At 45.1% G+C, this 22026-nt stretch overlaps 1 protein-coding gene and 1 long non-coding RNA gene across 2 annotated transcripts in view; both read right to left on the bottom strand.

Moving 5' to 3' along the window:
- LOC144539404 (uncharacterized) overlaps positions 1-22026 on the bottom strand; it is a 117347-nt gene that overhangs the window by 41546 nt on the left and 53775 nt on the right. The gene's annotated exons all lie outside the window — the stretch shown is intronic.
- The window catches only part of LOC139931471 (leucine-rich repeat and fibronectin type III domain-containing protein 1-like protein), a 37554-nt gene that overhangs the window by 12213 nt on the left and 3315 nt on the right, over positions 1-22026 (bottom strand). The window contains exons 3-6 of the mRNA XM_071924983.2: positions 17820-17986; positions 12260-12500; positions 9366-9578; positions 8588-8898 (exon numbers count right to left, since the gene is read on the bottom strand). Coding sequence (XP_071781084.1) covers positions 8588-8898; positions 9366-9578; positions 12260-12500; positions 17820-17986 — 932 coding nt within the window. The remainder of the gene's footprint in view (positions 1-8587; positions 8899-9365; positions 9579-12259; positions 12501-17819; positions 17987-22026) is intronic.

Genomic DNA, 22026 nt, shown 5'->3' with positions numbered 1-22026 from the left:
CTCCTTCCCTTCCTCCCTCCCTATACCACCTTCTTCTTCCCTCCTTCCTCTCCCCCCTACGCCACCCCACCTTCTTCCTCCTTCCTTCACATTCCCCTATTTTCCTCCTTCTTTCCTCTCCTTCCTCCCTCCTTTCATTCTTTCCCTTTCCCCTTACTTACTCCTCTCTCTCTCTCTCTCTCTCTCTCTCTCTCTCTCTCTCTCTCACACTCTGCCTTAAAGAGCTGATCAGTCTGGTTTCAGTGGAGAGTTTTAGTGTCCCATGATGGTCTGAACGCTGCTTCAGAGGCTTTTCTAGATTTTGGGAGAAACACTGAATAAATATAGAATACCAGCACAAAATACTGGCTATCAGCATCTTCAATACAAAACAATAAAACATGTTTGGTGGCTTGCGGTACAGTGAGTGTGCACATTTTCAGAGAATGGTAAACTCCTCCCCTCCCTTGCCTCTGCTCATATAAACACTACCAGTCTGCATCTTCCTCATGCGACCAGAGACATTTATCTACCAGCCTCATCTCTGACTGCTTACTGCATGTCAGAACCAGAGAGTATTAAACGGGGGTTTGATTACGACAACGCAAAAAAGCAGGGAATACCTGGAGGAAAGGCAGAAAACAAGAATCTCTAATAGAAATGAACTCCTGACTCAGATTCTCCCTGTCATCACCAGGGAGCAAGAGTCCCCACTGGAATTGAATGGGAGTTGTGTCTAAAAAACTTCAATGTTCCTGAACACAGCTGTGCTTCATTTCATTTTAAACCCTTCCACCCTCCTCTTGTCCAGGTACTGTATTTGTCAGGGTTTATGTGGAAAAAACGGTCAATGTACAGATGTACCAGTCGATTCGTTTATTTAGTGGTCAATTTGTACATGTGTACATGGAGCCGGTCAGTTTGTATATTTACCAGCGATGTGGTAAATGTACAAAGGGCTTATCTGCACATGCCCCAGTTCATGTGAAAACTATTTACATTTACCGGTTTGTTTGTTGCAGATTCCCCTTGAATGTCACTCGAATGTAAACAAGACGTGTGTTTTACGTCCGTTCACCGTTCACCATCTGATTGGTTTAGCCGTCAGTTCATACAGCACACTCTTAAAAAATTAAAGGGGCAGTCATAATGTTGTGAATTAAGTTTAAATTAAAATCTGATTATTGAGTTACCTGCCTCGGTGCGTGTGCACATGTACCACAACATCGGCTAATGTACAAACTGACCGGTACATTTGTTACATTTTTCCACATAAACCGTAACATGAATTCACTCCCGGCCTCCATCTTTCCTGTGCAGCTCCAGTCACGTCAGCCTTCCTCTCCACGGCTGTTAAAGTGATGGATGCCTTTCCCTCCCTGCATGTCACTGCTGAAGCGATTACAGCTACTAGCTCGGGGCTGGGCTACACATGTGCAGGGATCAGGTGATAGATTCCTAACGTAGATTAAGAGGAAACTGATGTGGGGATTTAACCTCTTTTTAAACCCACAGAAATGAAAAAGTGGAAGAGCTGACGAGATGCACGACAGTTTTCGCGGTCGTAATTCAGAATTCATGGAGCCGGATGTGTAACTTCGCTCCATCGTGGCTCGGGCGGCAAAGATAACTGAGATGACGCTCGCTGAACTTCACTGAACTCCTGAAATCTTCACCGCCCCATTTGTCATGACATTATGATGGGGCGGCAGCCGCCTGGAGGGGAGAGCCGGGGTGTGGGGTGAGACTGGAAGATCAGCGGCTAGGAAACTGCATGAGTAACCCCCCCCCCCAACCCCCAACCGACCCCTGCCCCCTCCACATCTGAACCCCTGAGCTGTTGTTGCCTCATTGGAGCTCACAGTTTCTGGACAGCAGCAGCATGCTCAGTCAACTGTCCCCGGATGAATAAAGGTTAGAGAAAGGCCATGTACTGTACATGTTGGATCCAGACTGGATCCAGACTGATGTCATGGTGGGTTAGGTGGATTTTAATTAGCGTTTGGAAAATGTGGAGGTTCCTTCATATCAGGACTGGTTCACTGAATCTAATAAACTGAGGTTCTATAGAGCAGATGTTCTCATCCTTTTTGGCTTTTCAGGTTTTTCATTTGATTGATCAGAGGAGGCAGAGAGGCAGGATTTCATATTTTTTGCCTATCACATAAATCACATCACGGAAGCCCCCAGAATTATCTCGCGACCCCCTGGGGGGCCCCGACCTGCAGGTTGAGAACCACTGCTACAGTCAGACAGGATTGGTAGGATTATACTTAATGGGGGAAGCACCATCTTTACATTGCTAAAGATTCAGGATGATTGTATTTCTCCCATTGTACTGAGAAAGATGTAACAATGTGGTATTCTACATTTGTATAAATCTGGTGTCTTTTTCTGCATGTTATTTTGTTTTATTTCCCCCTTAAAATTGATTTATTTAGGGTTTATATGTATTATGCATTTTGTCTCACTTCTTTTTCCTTGTTTAATGTACTGAATCCTGGATTATATTATTGTATGTATGACTGTCCAAAACTGGAAACCTCAATAAACTTTAAATTATATAAAAAGAAAAAGGGCATGTATTAGAATATTGAATATAGTTGTTGTCCAGACTCTCATCTCCATGACAGAAGGTGTGTGGTTTCAACACTTCCACTGACACTGCAGCATCAGTTCCTGTGTTGCTCTCGGCTCCATCAGGTTTCACCCTGAGCAGCACCAGGGAAACACCGCTGAAGGACAGGAGGAGGAAGAGTGCTGTTTTCACACTCCTCCTGCGTGTGTGTACACACACACTGCGTCTCGCTGCCCTGACTGTGCCGGTGCGGCTGTACGGCGGCGGTCCAGACTGCGGAGGCGGGTGGAGAGGGAGAGTGGGCGCTCATATGACTGTGTGTTGCTGTGGAGAGCGCTGGGCTGAAGAGTCACACTGACACACTTTTATCTCCTGTTATGAAACAGAACAATAAAAAAAAATGGATGTGTTGATGTGCAGGCAGAAGATTTTGAGCCATTATTTTGCCATTATGGAGCAGCAGACAGTTCTAGACACTTCTAATCCAAGCAGCAGAGAGCGTGGAGCGTGACGGGGGTTTGCCCTAGCTTTTTCGTCGGCGCATACAAATATTTTTCTCGCCTGCGCCCGTTTGGTAGTTCGGTGGCTTGTTGTGAACTTGACTGCACTGAAGTGGGAGGAGAGAGGCAGTAGAGGGGGAGGGGGGGGGGGGTCAAGGATCACCAGGATTTGCTCTTGTACCACCTGCCTGCTCAGACCAGAGCCGCTCAAAGTGCCTGCACTGATCTGAAACCACTGATCACTTCACACTCAGTATGATCTTGAAGGATAAACCGACCCTAGATCAGCAGCCCTGCTCTGAGATGCTTGATAACTAGCAGCTCAGGTCAAAAGTGCATGGAGCGTGGAGCAGCTGTGTTCTGTGTTATTCTCATGGCTTCACCCAGCGATGTGCTGCATGAACAGATCCTGTTCAAAAGCTTAACAACCCTCTCTGTGGGTGAGATGTTGCCAATTTGACTTGAAAAAAATAAGAAAAAAGAAGATCCAACATTTTTCATTCACTATATACAGTATATATACTAGATACATGTGGGGGTGGTTGAATGATTGTCATCCAGCAAAGAACTATCAGCACTTTTGAAAAGTGCAGTTTTCAACACTTTGTTACAGTGGATTTTCTCGACAGATGATTCTTGCATTGTGTAGCTGGTAAACTGAGGTGAGGCAGAAACACACACACCTAAACCAAAGGCTTTCTCTGAGATGCTGAGATGGGGAAAAAAAGCGGTGATTGAATGACATGGTGCTCAGCAAGAAGCTGAAAGTGGCAGCAATTAGAACAATAACTATCATCAGTGTGTGGAGATGAAGAGCGCAGCCCGTCCTGACCCGGGCCAGACTGCAGAGGCGGGGCAGAGAGGAGGAGTGGGCGGCTTCTGCCTCTTGTATTACAGTGTATTACAGTGGAGAGGACGCTGCAACGGCTCTGCTAAAGAGCTGCTCTTGTGCTGCAGAGTCATCTCATTTACAGTCAAAAGCAGAAGTACTGGACTAAAGCAGAAGTACTGGACTCTGAGCTGAAACTGGTCTTCTTGCTTGTGTCCTGGATTACAAGGAAGGCCAGAAAAGACCCAGAACAAAGCTGAAAGTCTGTTCCTTTGACATTTTCATTACTTTTTTTCTCTTTTCTCTTCATGTTACATTGTGAAAATCCAAAATTGTATTACACTCCAGACTAGTAACAGAAAAATAGTGCTGCCCTTATATGATGTACAGTGGCTCTACGAAACCAAATACAAAGCCTAATGCAGCTTATTGGTTACTAACAACAAGGCTCCCTTCACATACTTGTTAGTTATACAGTGCAAAGATACATTTATAGTGAAGTCCTGCATACTGGCTTCATCACAGTTATCATTAAGGCAACTTTGGGATCAATAGATGTAATAAAAACAAAAGAGGAAGGTGCCTCAGTGACATCAAGGAGCCGCCACACATCTCAATGTGGTTTCAGAATCAATAGTTTAGACCCTGATGGCAGAATTTGAACAAAATGTCTATTTAGCAAACACTTTCAAGTCACTCACTTCTTTGCCATCACACCATTACGATTATTGCTGAGAAGCTTCCTTAATTGTGTCAGAGTATCAATATCTGGTGTGTCTGAAAGGAAGCTGAGAGCTTTTCCTGTAACTGCTGCAGTTTTCCAAATAGCGACCTGTCAGTCATCTGCAGCTGTTCCAGCACCCAGAGGGAGGCTGAGCCCGGCCCAGCTGACACTGACCCAGCTGAGGCTGCTGCCGGCTCCCCGGGAGCAGCTGGGGGTTAAGTGCCCGGCTCAAGGGAACGCCGACTGTCGGTATGAAAGGAGGGGAGAGCGATGCGGTTTCACTTCTCATACCCGGATTTCCCCAGCTGAACCGGGGAATCAAACTTTCGACCTTTCCATCAGAAGCCTGATGTGGAGAGCCTGCAGGCTGCCACAGCAGAGGGGAGCTAAGAGCAGAGCGAGGCCCAGAGGAGCCTGCTGTAAACAGATACACACACAACACACTGATACACACACAACACACTGATACACACACAACACACTGATACACACACAACACACTGATACACACACAACAGCAAACCAAACCAAACCAAACCACCACCAGCAGCAGCAGCAGCAGCATGACAAAATGCCCACAACTCCTCCTCTGTTTGCCTGGTGTCAATACTGAGTACAGGGCTAAAAACAGCAAACACTGTTCCAATACACCTGACAACACTCCATCTATCCATCTATCCATCTATCTATCCATCTATCTATCTATCTAAAGGCATTTCTGTTTTAATAGTGTAAATGTGGGAGTGACAGGCAGGAAATCAAAGCCTGTCAGTTGATTGCAGTAGTTTAGCCGCTGACACCCGGCCGCCTCACATTATCGTAGCGTTCATCAGTCCCCCCCCCCCCGTCCCCCCCCACCCCCGTCATTGGAAACCCATTAGATCGCCTCCATGGTTCAATCTCAAATTGTCCATTTGGACACTCTGCTCTCGACCGAGTGCTCTCTGAGCTGGAGCGGTGGTAAATGGTCAGTGGAGTGCTTTGGTTTTTGGTTAAAATGAGAATTGAGGCCGCGGACACATTTCCAACTGTCATCTGCCAGCCCTCCAAAACGGCCAGTAATAACACTCAATTATGCATTCTGAATGCCGTTGCTAGGCTACGGAGCGGGCTAAGTGGCTGATGGGACGTCCAGTGGTCAGTCAGTGCTGTGGGCTGATGGAGGTCCAGCGGGCCACTCAGCCACTTGGCATCAAGCCTTTGAAACACGCTCCCAAATCCACAGCTGCTGATTAGGAATTGCTAATCAAGTCCTGGAGCGGCTCCACAGACAGTTCCTCAGATCAGCCTGGGACCCAGGCAGCTATTCTGCTCTCCAGATTCATGAAAACATAATGCTGTTTTTGATATGATGCAACATATTTAATGATATGTGCTACTAGAGATAACATCTGGAAATGTTATGCTGCTCATTTCTTTCCCCAACACGGGCATTAATAAGCTATTTATGGTTAAAGAGAGAAAGATCTACTATTAATGTATCTGTGTATCTGTATCTAATCTATATTCTATATATCATATATCTATACTTTACTTTTTACTGCACACTTTACTATACGCTGCACACCTTTAATGTCTATTTGCTGCATTGTTTTTTCCCTCTGGACATATTTCTGCATATTCTCCTTCTGCATGAAATTGCTGAAATTGTCAACAGCGTATGTTTACATATCTGCTCAGTTGTTTATATTCTATTTTGCTTCTTTGTTGTTATTGATTTATTATTTTGCCAATTTTTATTGTATCTATTGTTTTTTTATTGCCCACTTTGTATTCTATTAAGTGCTTATATTGTAGTTTTCTTTTTCCCTGCTGAATCGCACCACTTCTGCTGCTGCAGAGACCTGATTTCCCACGGGGATCGATGCAGCTTCACCTTATCTCCTCTTATCTTAATACTGTTCCTCTGTCTGAACCTGTCTGACGCCTCCGTCCCTCCCTGAGGTCTTCACGGCCCTCCTGGGGGTCCCGACCCGCCGCTCGCTCTACGCTGCTCTTCCCATGCCCGTGCTGGGCCTGCAGCTCCAGTCGGTGTGATCAATAACCCTCCATGTACAGCGGAACAGCAACGAGACGGAGACGGAGCGGCACAGTTGGGGTGAGGACGTTATCCAGCTCCAGGACAACCACATGCTAAGAGCAAGAGAGCAAGAGAGTTTTTCCAGTCAAGAAAAAGTCACAGTCTCGCCCCTTAACCTGTCTCTCTGCTGCAGTGCATTCTGGTCTCTCTCCTGCTCCTGTGGGTGGAGAAACTGGTCTCTCTCCTCTTCTACGATGGATTTCTCCCTGTATGATTGTTGAACGTCTCTTGGTGCAAAATGGCGGCTCTAGAAAGAAGAAGCCCTCGCTCTTTGATTCTGAGGGACTGACACCAAAACCTGACGTTTACCGCTGATGTTTTACATCCTGAAACATTTTCTCATATCAAACTCCATTGGAGCTGCTGGAGATACAGTGCCACCGTTACCATGTTTCACAAGGATTTTTGTGAGCTCAGCAAACAACAACAACCAGACACATATGACCTGATACCTGCTGCCTCAAGGTAAATTACAGTAGCTGTTGTGTTCTAGTCTGCTAGTCCCATGCCGCCTCATTGAGCTGTTCACTCCCAAAAACCTGAACAGCCTCCTACATGAGGAAGACCTTGGTGATAACTACCCACACAGGGATGGTGTGTGTTTCTGACATATGGAGCAGAGACAGACAGACACACACACACACACACACACAACCGCACCTACCCACACACACACCCACTCTCACTTGCTTGTATATATCGTGGAAGGAGCTTTTTCTGTATCTGATATGTACAAACACACAAACACACAGTGAAACACACAGACATCCAACCAACCTGCCAAGAAGACAGAAAGACAGGTGGGCAGATAGACACACACACACACACACACACACACACACACACAAACTGAATGTCTCATCTGCCAGTAGAATTACTAAATAGAATCAAGTATCCTACACACACAGAGACAGACATTGCATGTCCACACTTGGCCACATGGCTGTTATGCATCTACTGCAGCTGAATTTATTTAAATCTTTCTGCCTTACTTTTCCCCTTGGTCCCCCTCCATCTCTCTACATTAGGCTACTTGTTTGCGGCTGGATTGTGTCCAGACTCTGTAGAGGCTTTGTAGCTGTGTCACAAATCTCCCAGCAGCCGCAGCTGGTGCCATCTTGGAAGTGCAGTGGAAAGCAAACAAAGTATAAATCTGTATGAAGCAGCTAGAAGCAGAGAGCAGCTGATCAGCTTGTTGTGGTGTGGCTGTAGATCCATTCAGTAACGTTCTCAGTAAAAGTGAATAGTGTGATAAGGTGGATTTGGTTACTGTGACACAGTAAACTGTCTTGTCTTTAGCCCTAGTCTCTACTCCAAAACACTCTGAGTTGTAGCTTGAGAAGAGTCAGCTCAGTTAACCTGAACAAACTGTTAGCTAGCTAACTAGCCGGCAAACACACTGATGTTAATGTGAACATGCTAACGCTAGCTGCTACTAGATACGTTAGCTAGTGTGCTAATCAGATGTGTTAACAAGACAGTGATGTTAGCTGACCAGATACTATGGTTAGCTAGCTAACAAGCTGACATTATCTAAACACTAAATCAATCAGATGGATCAGACAGAAATTAACCGTCTGTTCAGTTCTGCTGAGACGGACAAGTTGTACGTTTAGATAAACAATCAGCTGTTCACAGCCACTGTTGCCCAGGAACCTCCAATATGGCCGCCACAAGGTGTGTTACCTCACCTGAAAGCCCTCTATTCAACTCACAATGCCAGCCTGATATCTGGTTTTCAGATGTAGAAGATTTCTTTTGTGCATCAAGACCTTTCACTTAATGCGTCCTGGAAGATGATACAAGTTGCATTGAAATGACAAATGTAACCGTAACTATGCAAATACACACTCTATCTCACCCACACACACACACACACACACACCCTGTGTCTTACCTGTATATGAGTATATCATCAGTGGAGCTGTTGTATTGGATCTGGTACATGCGAACCCCTGGTATGTGGTTCTGCGGAGGCCATCTGATGGTGGCAGAGCTGGACGTCAGGTCCGACACGCTGACCCTCTGCTGGTCGGACCGGGCCTGGCCCCCGCTCACGTTGGACTTGATGGAGGTGGGGATGTCCGAGGGGCCCGGGTCGGGGTCCAGCTTGGGGTCAAAGTGCGGCGAGGGGTTGACGACTAACTCGACGGGAGCGGTGGCTTCCCCCGCCGCGTTGGACGCTATGCAGGTGAACTTTCCAGAATCCTAGATGTCATCATAATAGATTCAGCTTTTATTCTCCATTTTGTGCATGTCAATCAATCAGTAAGTATGAAACACATTATAAAGTACACTCTAAAAAGTTCAGTACATATACTGATAAATGGCTCTTTAGGGTTTCTTTGGTTTGTATCATAGGAACATTTTTCTGTTCTTTATAAAACCTTTTTGCCAACTTTTTAGTGCTTTTTTCTTAAAAATAAACAATCTATTGAACTAGAGAAGCATTAAAAGTTAGTTAGTTCTATATAGGCTATAAAGTGTATGTAGGTTCTATATACCAAAAAGTTTCTAAGATTACATTCACTGGTGCTATACAGAACCATTTGGTATTTGATGAAAACCCAGTGTTCAAGTTGACCAATAACTTCAAACTAGATCAGCAGACCACAGAACACATTACAGCCACATTCCCACAACATTCATGACCCCACAGCTCATCCGCCCTCTACCTTGACGGAGGCCTTGAGGATGTCCAGCGAGCCGTTCTCGTAGCAGACGGTTCTGGAGGTGTTTCCGATCAGCTTCCCGTCGGGGCTCACCCAGTGGGTGGAGGGCTCCGGGTCTCCGATGGACTTGCAGCGCAGGCTGACCTCCTGGCCCTCCATCACAAACATCTTGGAGGTGTGACGAGTTATCATAGGTGGCTCGCAAACAAACTCCTCCTATAATAGGAGATAAGTCGACAAAATAGGAGTCAACGTAATGTAATCATAGAGAAAATTATATATCCTTATATATTAGAAATGATATAAGGACAGTTGAAGTATAGGCTGACCCAACAATACAAAACAGACCAAACATCTTGGGGAGGTGGCAGGTGGTTCACACACAAACGCCTCATATAATGAGACACATTAATACACTATTGGTGAAATATTAACTACAGGAGAGTTCAGAGTTTATTCACAGATATAAAAATAGACAAAACAGTAAGAAAAGATAAACATAATCCCAAGGAGCTTATAAAAAACATCTCAAATTTGCACTCCATTTTGTCATGTAAAATATCTTTTTACATGAAAATATCTTGGACATTTTCTGTTCACATGGGTTCTGAATGGTTTCTCGTGGTCTTTCCCTCACACTGGAGTTTCATAATGGACTCCAATCATGTTGTTTTCACATGAAGGTCTCTGTGTGGAGAGTTTTCAGCACCTGCATCTCCATGTAAACCCCCTCACTGCCCTGAAGCCTGTGTAAAGCCAGGTAAAGCCCTGCTGGAGTGATACCGCAGGGCCAAACGGGGCCGACCGAGGCTTAGCAGGGCTTACTCCTCCTCTGTGCCACTCAGCGTCCTCCACACCTACTTTGTGGTTCCTCTTAGCTCTTGTTACCAGCTGAGATGATTGCTCACTTGATGACCGCTGGACTGCAGCTTCAAATAAAACGTATTGCTTTCAATCTTGTGTTACATTCTAACCCGCAATGGCTCCAGTGGAGCCGCTCTGTGAGCGTAAAAGATTGTAGTTGAGCTGGGCAGCTCCCAGGTGAGAATGTGTGTAACTGAATATGTGTGAATGTGAAGTTGGATATGGAAGGAAAAGAGCATCAGTACTCAGTCAATATTCCTTGGATTAATACGTATTTGGTTTGTTCTTAGCCCTGATAATCCTCAAATTCTATTTGCTGCTCCAAAGAGTGCCTTGTTCTGAAAGAATAACAGAGGGAGAAACACCTGCAACATATTCATCAATATGTATAAGTATGGCTTTGGTATTCACAAATGCAAACAAAATCTGAATTGAAACAAACTACAATACAGCCACACACTGACGCCAGACATTTTAGTAGGTTACAGTTATCTGCTTTTGGAAAGTTTGTCTCTTTGAAAAATGTATAGAAAAATGTTTTCAATTGAACATAACAACCTTTGTGGATTGCTATTCATTTTATGATTTTTGACATAAGTCAATACAGCAGAAAACAACCAATACCAACTTTACTTATTACTTTATACTAATTTCAATGCACTATATGAGGATGAATGTGTGAATTTGGACTCTTCCATCGGACAAGAAGCAACAGCAGTGAAGCAGCTTCCATTGATTTCAAAGGAGTCTTTCCCTCGGCGGCTGATGGCTGATGGGGACTGCGATGCCTGACACCTGCTGGCTCCAGTTAGCTCCACTGTTAGAGAGGCTATTATGCTCCCTGGTTGTACCTCTCTAAGTATTAATGTGCTCAGACAGGTGTTCAGGTGACACAAAGGTCTGTAGATCGACCTCTTCACGAGGTTAATCCTCTTATAGAGATCCTACAGCACCTCTCTGAAGGAGGTCCACCACTATTACTTAGCCTCATCTTGAGGTGAGGCAAAGGTCTCTACACCATCCTCTCTAAGCTGATACCAATTAATCCCATCTTTATCTCATAGCGCACCTCCACTTATCATACCAGCTCTCAAACGGCCCGGCGGTATTGAATTTAGCCCTCCAGATCGCCCTCTTTATGTTATCCTGTTGAACCGCACCATTTAATTCTATTGTTATCTCTCCCAGTATCAGCTGTGTTATGGTGCGGAGGTATTATCCCAGCAGGTCTCTAGATGAAGTGCAGATCTCTAAGTGGTTCCTTTGACCTCTTGACCCACACCAGCTAACTGTAGTATTCAGCGGTAAGCCGCTTGGGGCCGTTTCACATCATGCCTAACGCCTCTTAACTGGTCTAACACCGTAATGCATGGCCTCCTGTGGCTTTTTGCTTTCTTACAGTGGCAGTAACATACCACTGCAATAAAAAAAAACATATGTACACTACCAGTCAACAGTCTGGACCCACCTGACTGAATGTTCTATGTTCTTCATTCTCTTAAAGCCATTTTGATCTAAAGGCTTCTGCTTAAATGCTTGAAATTTGTTTCTTAGACAAATATAAATAGTGAAGTTGATCCTATGTATGAATTTCTTTCCAAAGCCTTTCCATCAAGGCAAAGGGCGGCTACTTTAAAGAATCTAAAATATAAGATAGTTTTGATTTGTTTAACACTTTTTTGGTCACTGCATGATTGCATTTGTGTTATTTCATAGTTTTGATGTCTTTACTATTATTCTAAAATGTGAGAAAATAGTAAAAAAAAAGAAAAATGTGGTGTGTCCACACTTTTGACTGGTGTAAATATTCAATATTTTTTTTAAATTAACAATAATTAAACTGTACTGTACTGTATTATACTGCACTGCCACAGTACAGTATAAGCAGTATAACCACTTCCTTCCTGTCTGATGGTGCAGAAAGATTTCCCAGTGAGATCTTTCAAAATGATTCTTTTACAACATACCATTATGATAGTATGACTGTTATCTTACTGTATTGTAGTGTTAATGCAGTAAAACCATGGACTGACCTCTCTAATGGTCCAGAAGTATTTCCCAGCCAGGTCTTTGGGCGAGGCGCAGGTCTCCAGGTCGTCCTCCCTGGTCAGCCTGCGGAGCCACACCAGCTCACAGTTGCAGTGCAGAGGGTTTCCACCGAAGCTCAGCACCAGCGCAGTGAGAGGGGAACCCTTCATCTTGGCATAGACCGGGATCCGCAGGAACAGAGGGTCTGGAGGAATCTTCTTCAGCTTGTTGGATGTCATGTCCAGTCTGGAGACGGGGAGAGACAGGGAGGAGGATCAGACAGAAGGAGAGGGCGGGGACACATTCAAAGACTTTTACAATCATAACTGACAATGAAAAGATTGAGCAGCACACATTTAACAACTTAAATTTGTAGATTTTCAGTCTTTAGTGACGCACACATAACGACGTCTCACAAATCGAGGAGCACAAATCTAAAGACCATAACCTGTATAAAAAAGACAGAGAATAAGTGGACACAGTTCTCTTGTGAGAATGTGATTTTTTGTCGTAAACCTGCACTCACAAGAATATATTTTTTATTTCTTATATTTTTTTTTGATACCAAAACAAACATGGAGCCCATACGGCTTGCAGCAGTTGTGGTTTGTGCTGCGGTTTGCACAGAAAAAACGAGGGAGAAGACGTTCAAGTTTCTTTTTCTTTCCCAGTTCATAAAGTAATTAAAGGAAATTTTGCACACCTAAAAGTCTTTGAGTGACAGGTGCGTAGGACAAAAACCAAAGACTCAGTATCTTTCCCGGCTCAGCCATTGCTCACATTGGATCTTGTGTTTCCCCTCTTCCTTGCTCTGTCGCAAACTCAGTTTTCATCGGCTATTCCCGTTTAGATTTGAGTCTTTGGCGAACACACGCCACAGGATTACGCAATAAAATCAAAACATGCTTGATTTATTTGTGACGTTGCTGATTGGGATCGTCCGAGAGAGATTTGAGTCTTTCCCTCCCACACATAACGATTACAGGCATCGAATGAATGATCGATCAATCAACCAACCGACCATTCAATCATTCAATCAGCCATTCAGGCCGTAAGTCAGAATCGTCTTCAGGTTGTCGGATGCCATGTCCAACACAGAGAAAGACAGAGGGAGGGACATGAGCCAGTGCAGCCGTTGGTCGATTAGTGAGTCAATCAATCATCCTGAACCTTCAGCCCGGGTGTCGTGATGTTTCTGAGTCACCGAATTAGTCGACTGGTCCGGTCCAGAGGGAGAGCGAGGGACTCAGGGGGAGAGAGAGAGCGGTTAATCAGTCAGTAAATAAGCCCGTCGGTCAGAGAATCAATCAGTCTAAATCTTCTGCAGCTTGTCGGCGGCCATGTCCCGTCCGGGCGGAGAGGGAGGTGAGAGGAGGCGGGGCCTTTCAGTTAGCTGACCGATCGATCTGAGTCTGAGGGAGGGATGCTGTGTTTAGAGTGGAGACAGAGGGAGAGAGAGAGGAGGAGATGACTGTCCTCCATCCCTCTTCCACTCTGCTGCTGCTCGCTGCTCCCACTGGTTTCAAGGTGAAGATTAGAGCTAAGTGAATTATAAATGTCACGGTGTATAAATTTGAAAAGTGTTTCCATTAGCCACCAGTCACTTTTTTAAATGAACTCACCGAAAGGTCTGAAAAGTTCCTATTAAGCAAAGCTCCATGCTCTCTCTCTGTCTCTCTCTCGCTCTCTCTCTGTCTCTCTCTCTGTCTCTCTCTCTCACTCTCTCTGTCTCTCTCTCTCCTCTAAATTCAGTAAATGCAGATGGATCGATGACTTCTTCGCCAACCTCCCCTCAGAGTTTTCAGTGCCACACAAACACGAATGTCTTGTCCTTTTTTAAAAAAGAGATGAGGCATTTTCTCCATTAGCTGCGTTTACATGCATGGAGAATTACCTTCTTAACCCGGTCACTCAGGTAACCTTTTTGGTTCGAGAGGCATGTGAACATCGTCACTGAAAATGACAACGCTTCATCCTGAAATAACTCCTGGAATGTTTTACAGGCTGAAGATATAAAACAGTGTAAGAGAATCTAAGGGTGGAGTTTTCCCTCAGCCGCTACACCATCTCTGGGAATTGAACAGTAATTTCCTGGCTGAAACACCGGACCTGATGTCTGGTAATAATGTAGTGGATTCAAGCATTCACTGTTGTCAGCAACAAACCCAGGAAAGCCTGTTTTCCCCAAAGCCCCTCCAGAGCCGTTCAACAACAACGATGACTTAACAAGAAGTTAATAGCTGTTGAGAGAAAGCGAGCATGCTGCACTTTACAAATTTCAATTATGTTATTTCATGGGCAGCAGCCTTGTGGCAGATTAATTTGTGAGTGTATGAACGTGTGTGTGTGTGTGTATGGACAAATCAGGAGTTGCGAGAATAAGTTGCTCCGTAACTTTTTTGGCCCCAGGGCAAAAGAATCTGCTGCAACCCATTATATATTTTCATAAATGCATGTCTGCTTATCAGAAAATAGAGCTGTTTCTTCTTAATTCAATGACTGTTGCTCTTCGGGACGGAAATTGATATTGATTACTGTTAATGGGGTTATTCAAACATCATTTTGCACCAGTAGAGTAAAATCACTGAGCACACACACACACACACACACTGTCTATGAGCAGCAGTCTGAGGTTTAGAGAAGCGAGCCTGAGCCTGGAAGGTCGCTGTTTCAAATCCCCCTTCAGTCTGGAAGGCAGTGAGATCAGTAACCTTTCCCATCACCTCCCATCCGCTCGGCCCGGGGCGAGGCGCTGCCCCCCCCGCTCCGCTGGAGCCGCTCGCCGCCCGACAGAGGGGGACCTCGGCCGTACTGGGCAGCTCCCAGCTGTGAGTGTGTTTAACTGTGTAAGTGTGCAGCAAGGTGCTGCTGCAGGAGCGAGCATGCTCAGTGAACTGAAGCTCAGCCTCCCTGCAGCAAGGTCTGCCACGGAGGGATCTGCTCTGTGATTTCATCTCAGCCGTGTCCCGCATCAGGCTTCTGTTTTATGACTAATTGGCTGGAAAATCAATTAAATGCAAAAGCAGCTCATCAGGGGAACAAAACATAACCTGAAATCTGCAATCAAAACTAAACCTCCTTATTATAGTATGCACTCCCAGATGACAGCTGCATCAAAGTGTTTTACTCTTGATCCATACAAACACTTCTGGTAACCTGAAATATGGAGTTTGTGTTTGAAAAGGCCTGCAGGTCTTTAAATGTTCATCCAGTAATGATTAATTGCTATATTCCAAACAGTGTAATTCTGTTTGTTTCTCCACACTTCTCTCTCAGGTAGACACACAGCATTACAGGCTTCAGTGTCTTGCTCAAGAGCACTTCAGCAGGGACGACACTTTGGCCATCGTGGGGTTCAAACCTGTGACTGTCTGGTTACGGGACGGTCACTCAAAGCACCAGGTCACCGTCCTGCTGGCTGAAAATACCTTCAGAATACTCTAATACTGTAATTATATCATGTATTATGGAGCTTTTCATCAAGTGCTTACACAGTGCTATGATAATACAGAGGTTCATGCAGTAGAATAAGGCCGTTATATAAAGTGTCACATAATGTTAACATGATGTTGTATTGATGCACTCTGCTGTAACAACATGATCTCAGAAAGTTGTGAAATGAGAATAAATTTAGGAACTAAAACAACTTGGTTAAGGTTTGGGAAAGGCTTTGGTCGGTTAAATAAGAAAAACTTTTGCTAAAAATTTTAAATTGACTCACGGTAGAAATTTCCCTCATACAAGCTGGGACAATCGGTCGGCGGCATTGACGTCAAACTCCTCCGCTGATCCAGCACCCGACAACACCCTGACTGTCACTGAGCTGCTGCACTGTGACTCTACTGCCTGTTAACACTGAACTACACTGAACACTTTAGGTGCCACCAACACATAACTTCCGGGGCTGACCCAGAGCTTCACGCCGACACTTGGTGGACTGTTTATTGTTTTATTGTTTTATCTACATGTTCGTGTTCTGTTTTGTTTGAGTGACTGAGCTTTTAAAAGCGTGGGCGATGGATATAACGAGAGTATGGATTATCCTGTGCGCCCTACTTTTCCCTGTTTTCCGTCAACTTTGGCTCTCCCGTGCAAAGACATGGCATGACCTACTCCAGAGAACACCTGCTGTCTCTACAAAGACACGCGGGGAAACTGGATCTTAGACTTTCGACACTTGGCTGCTCTGAAATTGCACGTAGGCCTAACCCTAAATCGAAAAAGCCGAAGGTAAAGAAACGGTGTTCAAGAGGGGGCATTCGAGCCAGGCTACGGAGGAGGGGTTCGCGATTCCCTCTACCTCTGATAACACTAACAAATGTGCGATCCCTTAATTATGTATTAATTGTTAATATTTTAGCACTTTTCATCCCAACCGTTTACTACTACAGGCCCACTTATTCATTGTCTTTATCTCATGTATTCTAACCCATGGCAGAGGAAGTTTTTAAGTGTATGTATGTCTGTGAAGCCAAAGATGAATTTCCACGTGAGTGGACAATAAAGATGTCTAATCTAATGTTAACAAGTCGTGTTCACTTCATGTATTTGTGTGAGATCAGGTTGTGCTGCAGCCACACAGGCACAGTATGGCCAGTTTCTGTTTTGTGTCGGTTCAGTACAGACACTGGACAACATGCTGGTAAGATATCTAAATATATTTGGTGCAGAACAAGACTATGGCTGCTGCGCTAAACTTATAACTAAACTTAGCTGAACCTTTCACCTTCGTAGTACCAAAGAGTGACTGATAGTGTGCCACAGCATTTATAGGCAGTACAGGTACAACAAAGTCCATTTGCAATGGAAAGAAGCCTTTTGGTCACAGTGATGAGATGCACCAGATTTAATTTGCAGGTATTTCAGCCAGCAGGTGGCAGGTGATGCAGTATGTGGTCCACAGCAGAAACACTCCAGCTAGGTTTTCCAGTGGAAACCGAAGTTTATTAGTGTGCTGGCATGGCGAGCGTTTCTCTCACTTCCATCCCTCCTTCCCTGGAGGGAAAGTGAAACTGGCACCCCTCTGCTCACTGGCCTGCTCCTCCTCTCTCCTCCGGGACAGTCGTCTCAAACATTTTCATATCACCGACTCCCAGATAGACACATATTAGGGCCATGGACCCCTGTTTAATAAGATGTTGCCCCAGAGGCAAATGATTTAATATTGAATTGTATAACTGTCTAGTTTAGTTTAGTTTAGTTTATTAAAGAAAATAACAACAAATTGACAAAACATGCCGCACAGATAGTGCAGGCGAAGAAAAAAAGGGCTTATAGTATCTCACCTAATTACCATAAAATGAAAACAGTATGCGATAATAATGATAAAAGAATGAAGAAAAAAGAAAAAAACTGCACATGGGGAGATAACAGGATGAGAGTGAAACCTGGGACTACAGCAGTCATTCTTATACATTCTCCAATTGCGCTAATCCTTCATGAATTAAATTAGAATTAAATTAAACTGTTCCTCATTTTGCTGTGGACCCCCTGGAGCCCCCTCAAGGACCCTTGGGTGTCCCCCAGACCCCAGTTTGAGACCCCCAGCCCCCCCACGGTCCTGACCTGGCCAGCTTGTGCAGGTTGGAGAAGATTCCCTCGGGAACGCTCTCGATGAGGTTGTGGTCGAGGCTGAGCGTGTTGACGCTGACCAGCAGGGCGATGGTCTCCCAGGGGATATCTACCAGGTTATTATAACTCAGGTCCAGGTCCTCCAGGGTCTCCAGGAAGTCCTGCAGGGGGGGGGGGGGGGGAGAGAGAGAGAGAGAGAGAGAGAGAGAGAGAGAGAGAGAGAGAGAGAGAGAGAGATCAAAGGTTATGCTTTCACCTTGATGTTTCGGCAAAACTATTCTTAACTTTCATGCCAGTAAAGTTCGTTAGATTGAGTTGCATTGAAGATTTAGAAAGAGAGAAAGGGTGGGGGGGGGTGGAGTGAGACAGAGAAAGGAGGGAGGAGAAGGAGAGAGAGAATGGAGGAAGGGAGAGAAGGAAAGGGAGGAAAGATGAAAGAGGAAGGAAGGAAGAGGAGGGAGTCAGAGATAGCGATGGCGGAGGGAAGGAAGGAGAGAGGAAGGGAGGGAAAGAAAGAAGGAGAGATGTAGGGATGGAAGCAGGGAGAGAAGCAAGGAAGAAAGGAGGGAAAGAAGGAAGGAAAGAAGGAGAGATGAGAGAAGGAAGGAAATAAGGAAAGGAAGGAACCAGGGAGGGACAGAAGGGAGGAAGGAGGGAAGGAAGGAAGGAAGGAAGGAGGGAGAGAAGGAAGGAAATGAGGAAAGGAAGGAACAAGGGAGGGAGAGAAGGAAGGAAATGAGGAGGGAAGGAAGGAAGGAGGGAGGGAGAGAAGGAAGGAAATGAGGAAAGGAAGGAACAAGGGAGGGAGAGAAGGAAGGAAATAAGGAGGAGGGAAGGAAGGAGGGAGGGAGAGAAGGTAGGAAATGAGGAAAGGAAGGAATGAGGGAGGGAGAGAAGGAAGGAAATGAGGAAAGGAAGGAATGAGGGAGGGAGAGAAGGAAGGAAATAAGGAGGAGGGGAGGAAGGAGGGAGGGAGAGAAGGAAGGAAATGAGGAAAGGAAGGAAGGAGGGAGGGAGAGAAGGAAGGAAATGAGGAAAGGAAGGAATGAGGGAGGGAGAGAAGGAAGGAAATAAGGAGGAGGGAAGGAAGGAGGGAGGGAGAGAAGGAAGGAAATGAGGAAAGGAAGGAATGAGGGAGGGAGAGAAGGAAGGAAATGAGGAAAGGAAGGAACAAGGGAGGGAGAGAAGGACAGAAATAAGGAGGAAAAGAAGGAACGAGAGAGAGAAGGAAGGCAGCAAGCAAGAGTTTTAGAGAGAAAGAGAGAAACGGAGAGAGATTTGGGAGAGGGAGAGAGACATTAAGGACGGAGAGCGAGAGGGGCAAAAAGAGAGGAGGAAAGAAAGAGAGAGAGAAATGGATATCAATTACCCGGTGAATGCTGCACCCCCAAAGCACGTTGTTTTCTCTAATTGCCTCCATACAATTCTCATAATCAGAACACCATTCAAATGCCACGAGTCAACGCACATTACAATGAGCAAAAACACAAAGACAGGAGAGAGGGAGGGAGAGGGGGAGAGGGAAGGAAGGAGGGAAGGGAGAGAGAGGGAGAAGGAAAGGAGGGATGAGGGGAAGGGAGGATGGGAGATCAGGGTGTTGATGGTTTTCTAAGTGCTCTCACACAAGTCTCACAATCAGCACACAGTTTGAACGTCACGATGCCTCAATTCACATTACAATAACCGCCGCTTTATTGCCAAAATGAACAAAGGAGATTTGATTTCTGAACGACAATTACAGAAAGAAGAGAGAGAGAGAGAGAGAGAGAGAGAGAGAAGTTCAGAGAGAAGATCAGACAGGGAAGGGAATTCAATTCAGAGAGAGAGAGAGAGAGAGAGAGAGAGGGAGAAGGAGAGTTACTGTGTGCCAACAAAATGATCATTTACAGCTGAATTATACTGATTTGGAGAGCTGAATTTTAATTTACAGTTTGTGTATATATGACTTTGTTTGTTTAAGCAAAGTTCTATGTTATATAATCTACATAGAGAAATATTTTTTAGCAGGTATTTTGAACAGATACTGTCCGACAAACCTGATTGGATGGACAAACTACTTATGGCGAGCGTGACAGAGCGACAACAACTACCAACATGGCGGCCGGCAAAGGAATGGGGTGATAGAAAACTAGACTTAGCGATTTTGTGAGTCCTTAAAATACTTAATGGATCGATGAATTAAAACAGGAACAATCAGCATGTTTAAAAGATGGGAAGTGAACGCCGCCATGACTTCCAGATGACGTCAATCTGCTTTGATTGATAACTAACAATTTGTCAGTGAATCAGTTGTGGATAGACTTGACCAGACTGCTATGAATCACCAAGCAAATTCAAAAAGTGCTAAAGACTGAGATTCATGGAAGCTGAACACCAGGCGAGGGAGAAAGAGTGGATGAAGAGAAAGGATGAAGGGAGGAGAGAGAGCATGGGAGAGAAGGAGAGGGAGAGAAAGAGAGAGAGAGGAGTGTGAGAGAAAGAGAGAGAGTGAAGTTCAGGTTGAAGTTCAGAAGGTCCGGTCCATCAGCGGGTTAAAAGTTCGAGTCCTCCTCCTCTGTTCTTGTGGAAAACTCAGTAAAGGTCTGCGAGGCGGTCCGGAGGGGACGCTCCGGAGCGGCGGCGCTGCACTTTTAATGAGCAGCGAAAGGACGGTTTCACTTAATGAGGCGCGGAAAACAGTTTATTTTAAGGCCGGGTTATTAAAAAGCTGTCCAGCTGAGCCGTGGAAACAGAGCGGGGTCGTGTTCACAAAGCACTTGACCCTTAGTCCCCGAATTAGTTCTGAAGAGCTTCGGATGACTTTGCGATGACTTTTTCAGAGTCGTGACAACGCCAGTCTATTTCTGAAGGTTTGGATGATGAATCATAAGGTTGCTGGCAGCACTAGTGTAAATGTTTTGGGTTTAAAATAAGTTTGCGTGAGGGAATAGTGACTGGGGCCGTCCCGGTGGAGCCGGACAGTCGGCTCCTCCTCACCTCACACGACAACCTGCTGCTTCACCTCCGCTCGGGACAGGTAGACACACCTCAGGTTCACATGAATAAACTACATATGCAAAGAAACAAATTCCTGCCTGCAGATTATACTATAGTGCTCCAGATTCCTAAAAATATACTGTATTAACATAGTATAGTATTATACATTACACTCAGTACCTGAGAATCTCCCTCTGATGTACAAGGCAGCTGCTCATTAACCACTATCAGATGCTTGAGGTTGAAAGGTTCAGTTTTACACTACCGTATTTCCTCTAATATTGGCCCGGGCCTTTATTTGCATCAACTGCAGAGGGTACCAGGCCTTTATTGGAAGCAGGCTTATATTAGAGACAGGCCTTTATTTCTAATTCCCTCTGTTTGATAAGTATATTTGCTCATATTTTAGTACGAAGCCTCCTTGTTTTCTGATCTGCTTCTGTTGGGGTTCGTTAGGTAGACGTTTTTTTGTTACTGCGATGCATTACGATAATTACGGTAATCGACGACGGCACGCTCCAGAGACTTCCGCCGGCCGAGCCGTCTTGTGGCACTTGTACGTTACTACAAACTACAGTTACAAACAGGCAGCAGGAGTTTACCGGTATCCACCGTTGTTTGCATGTAAGCTGAAGCTAACTGAAGCTAACTGAACCCGGGCACCGATGTGTTCCCGGTGATCCGGCCGAGATTTCGGCGGGGGTCCGGGGCTCGGATCGGGAGGATCGATGCGGGCCGTGGGCGCGGTGGAGAGGACAGCGGCGGAGAGAGGAGACGGACACGGTCCAGCCATATACTGGTTTTGACCTAGTCTTGTTTCCTTTGTTTTTTCCCCCGGCCTGTATTTGAGGCCGGTCTTTATTTGTTCGTGTCGACCATGCCCCCGGCCATTATCGGAGACCCGGCTTTTAACTGACTACAGGCCACTATTAGAGGATTTACAGTATATTGTAACAACAATAGTAGCAGCAGCAGTAGTAGTAGTAGTAGTAGTAGTAGCAGTTTTTACTTGAAAATATCTCTCTGATATACTATGTAGCTGGTTATTAGCCAGTGTCAGATGTTTTAAGTGGACTAGTATAGTTTATCACAGTGTTATAGTAGTAGTAACAATAGTAGTAACAATACTACTTTACAATATTATTAGTGGTGGTGGAAGTAGTAGTAGAGGGAGTAGTAATAATTGTAGTACTAGTAGTAGTGGTAACAACAGAAACAGCAGTAG

Source organism: Centroberyx gerrardi, chromosome 6 (genome assembly GCF_048128805.1).
Source record: "Centroberyx gerrardi isolate f3 chromosome 6, fCenGer3.hap1.cur.20231027, whole genome shotgun sequence".
NCBI lineage: Eukaryota > Metazoa > Chordata > Actinopteri > Beryciformes > Berycidae > Centroberyx > Centroberyx gerrardi.
The sequence above is the reverse complement of the archived record's forward strand: the minus strand, read 5'-3'. Positions and strand labels throughout refer to the sequence as shown.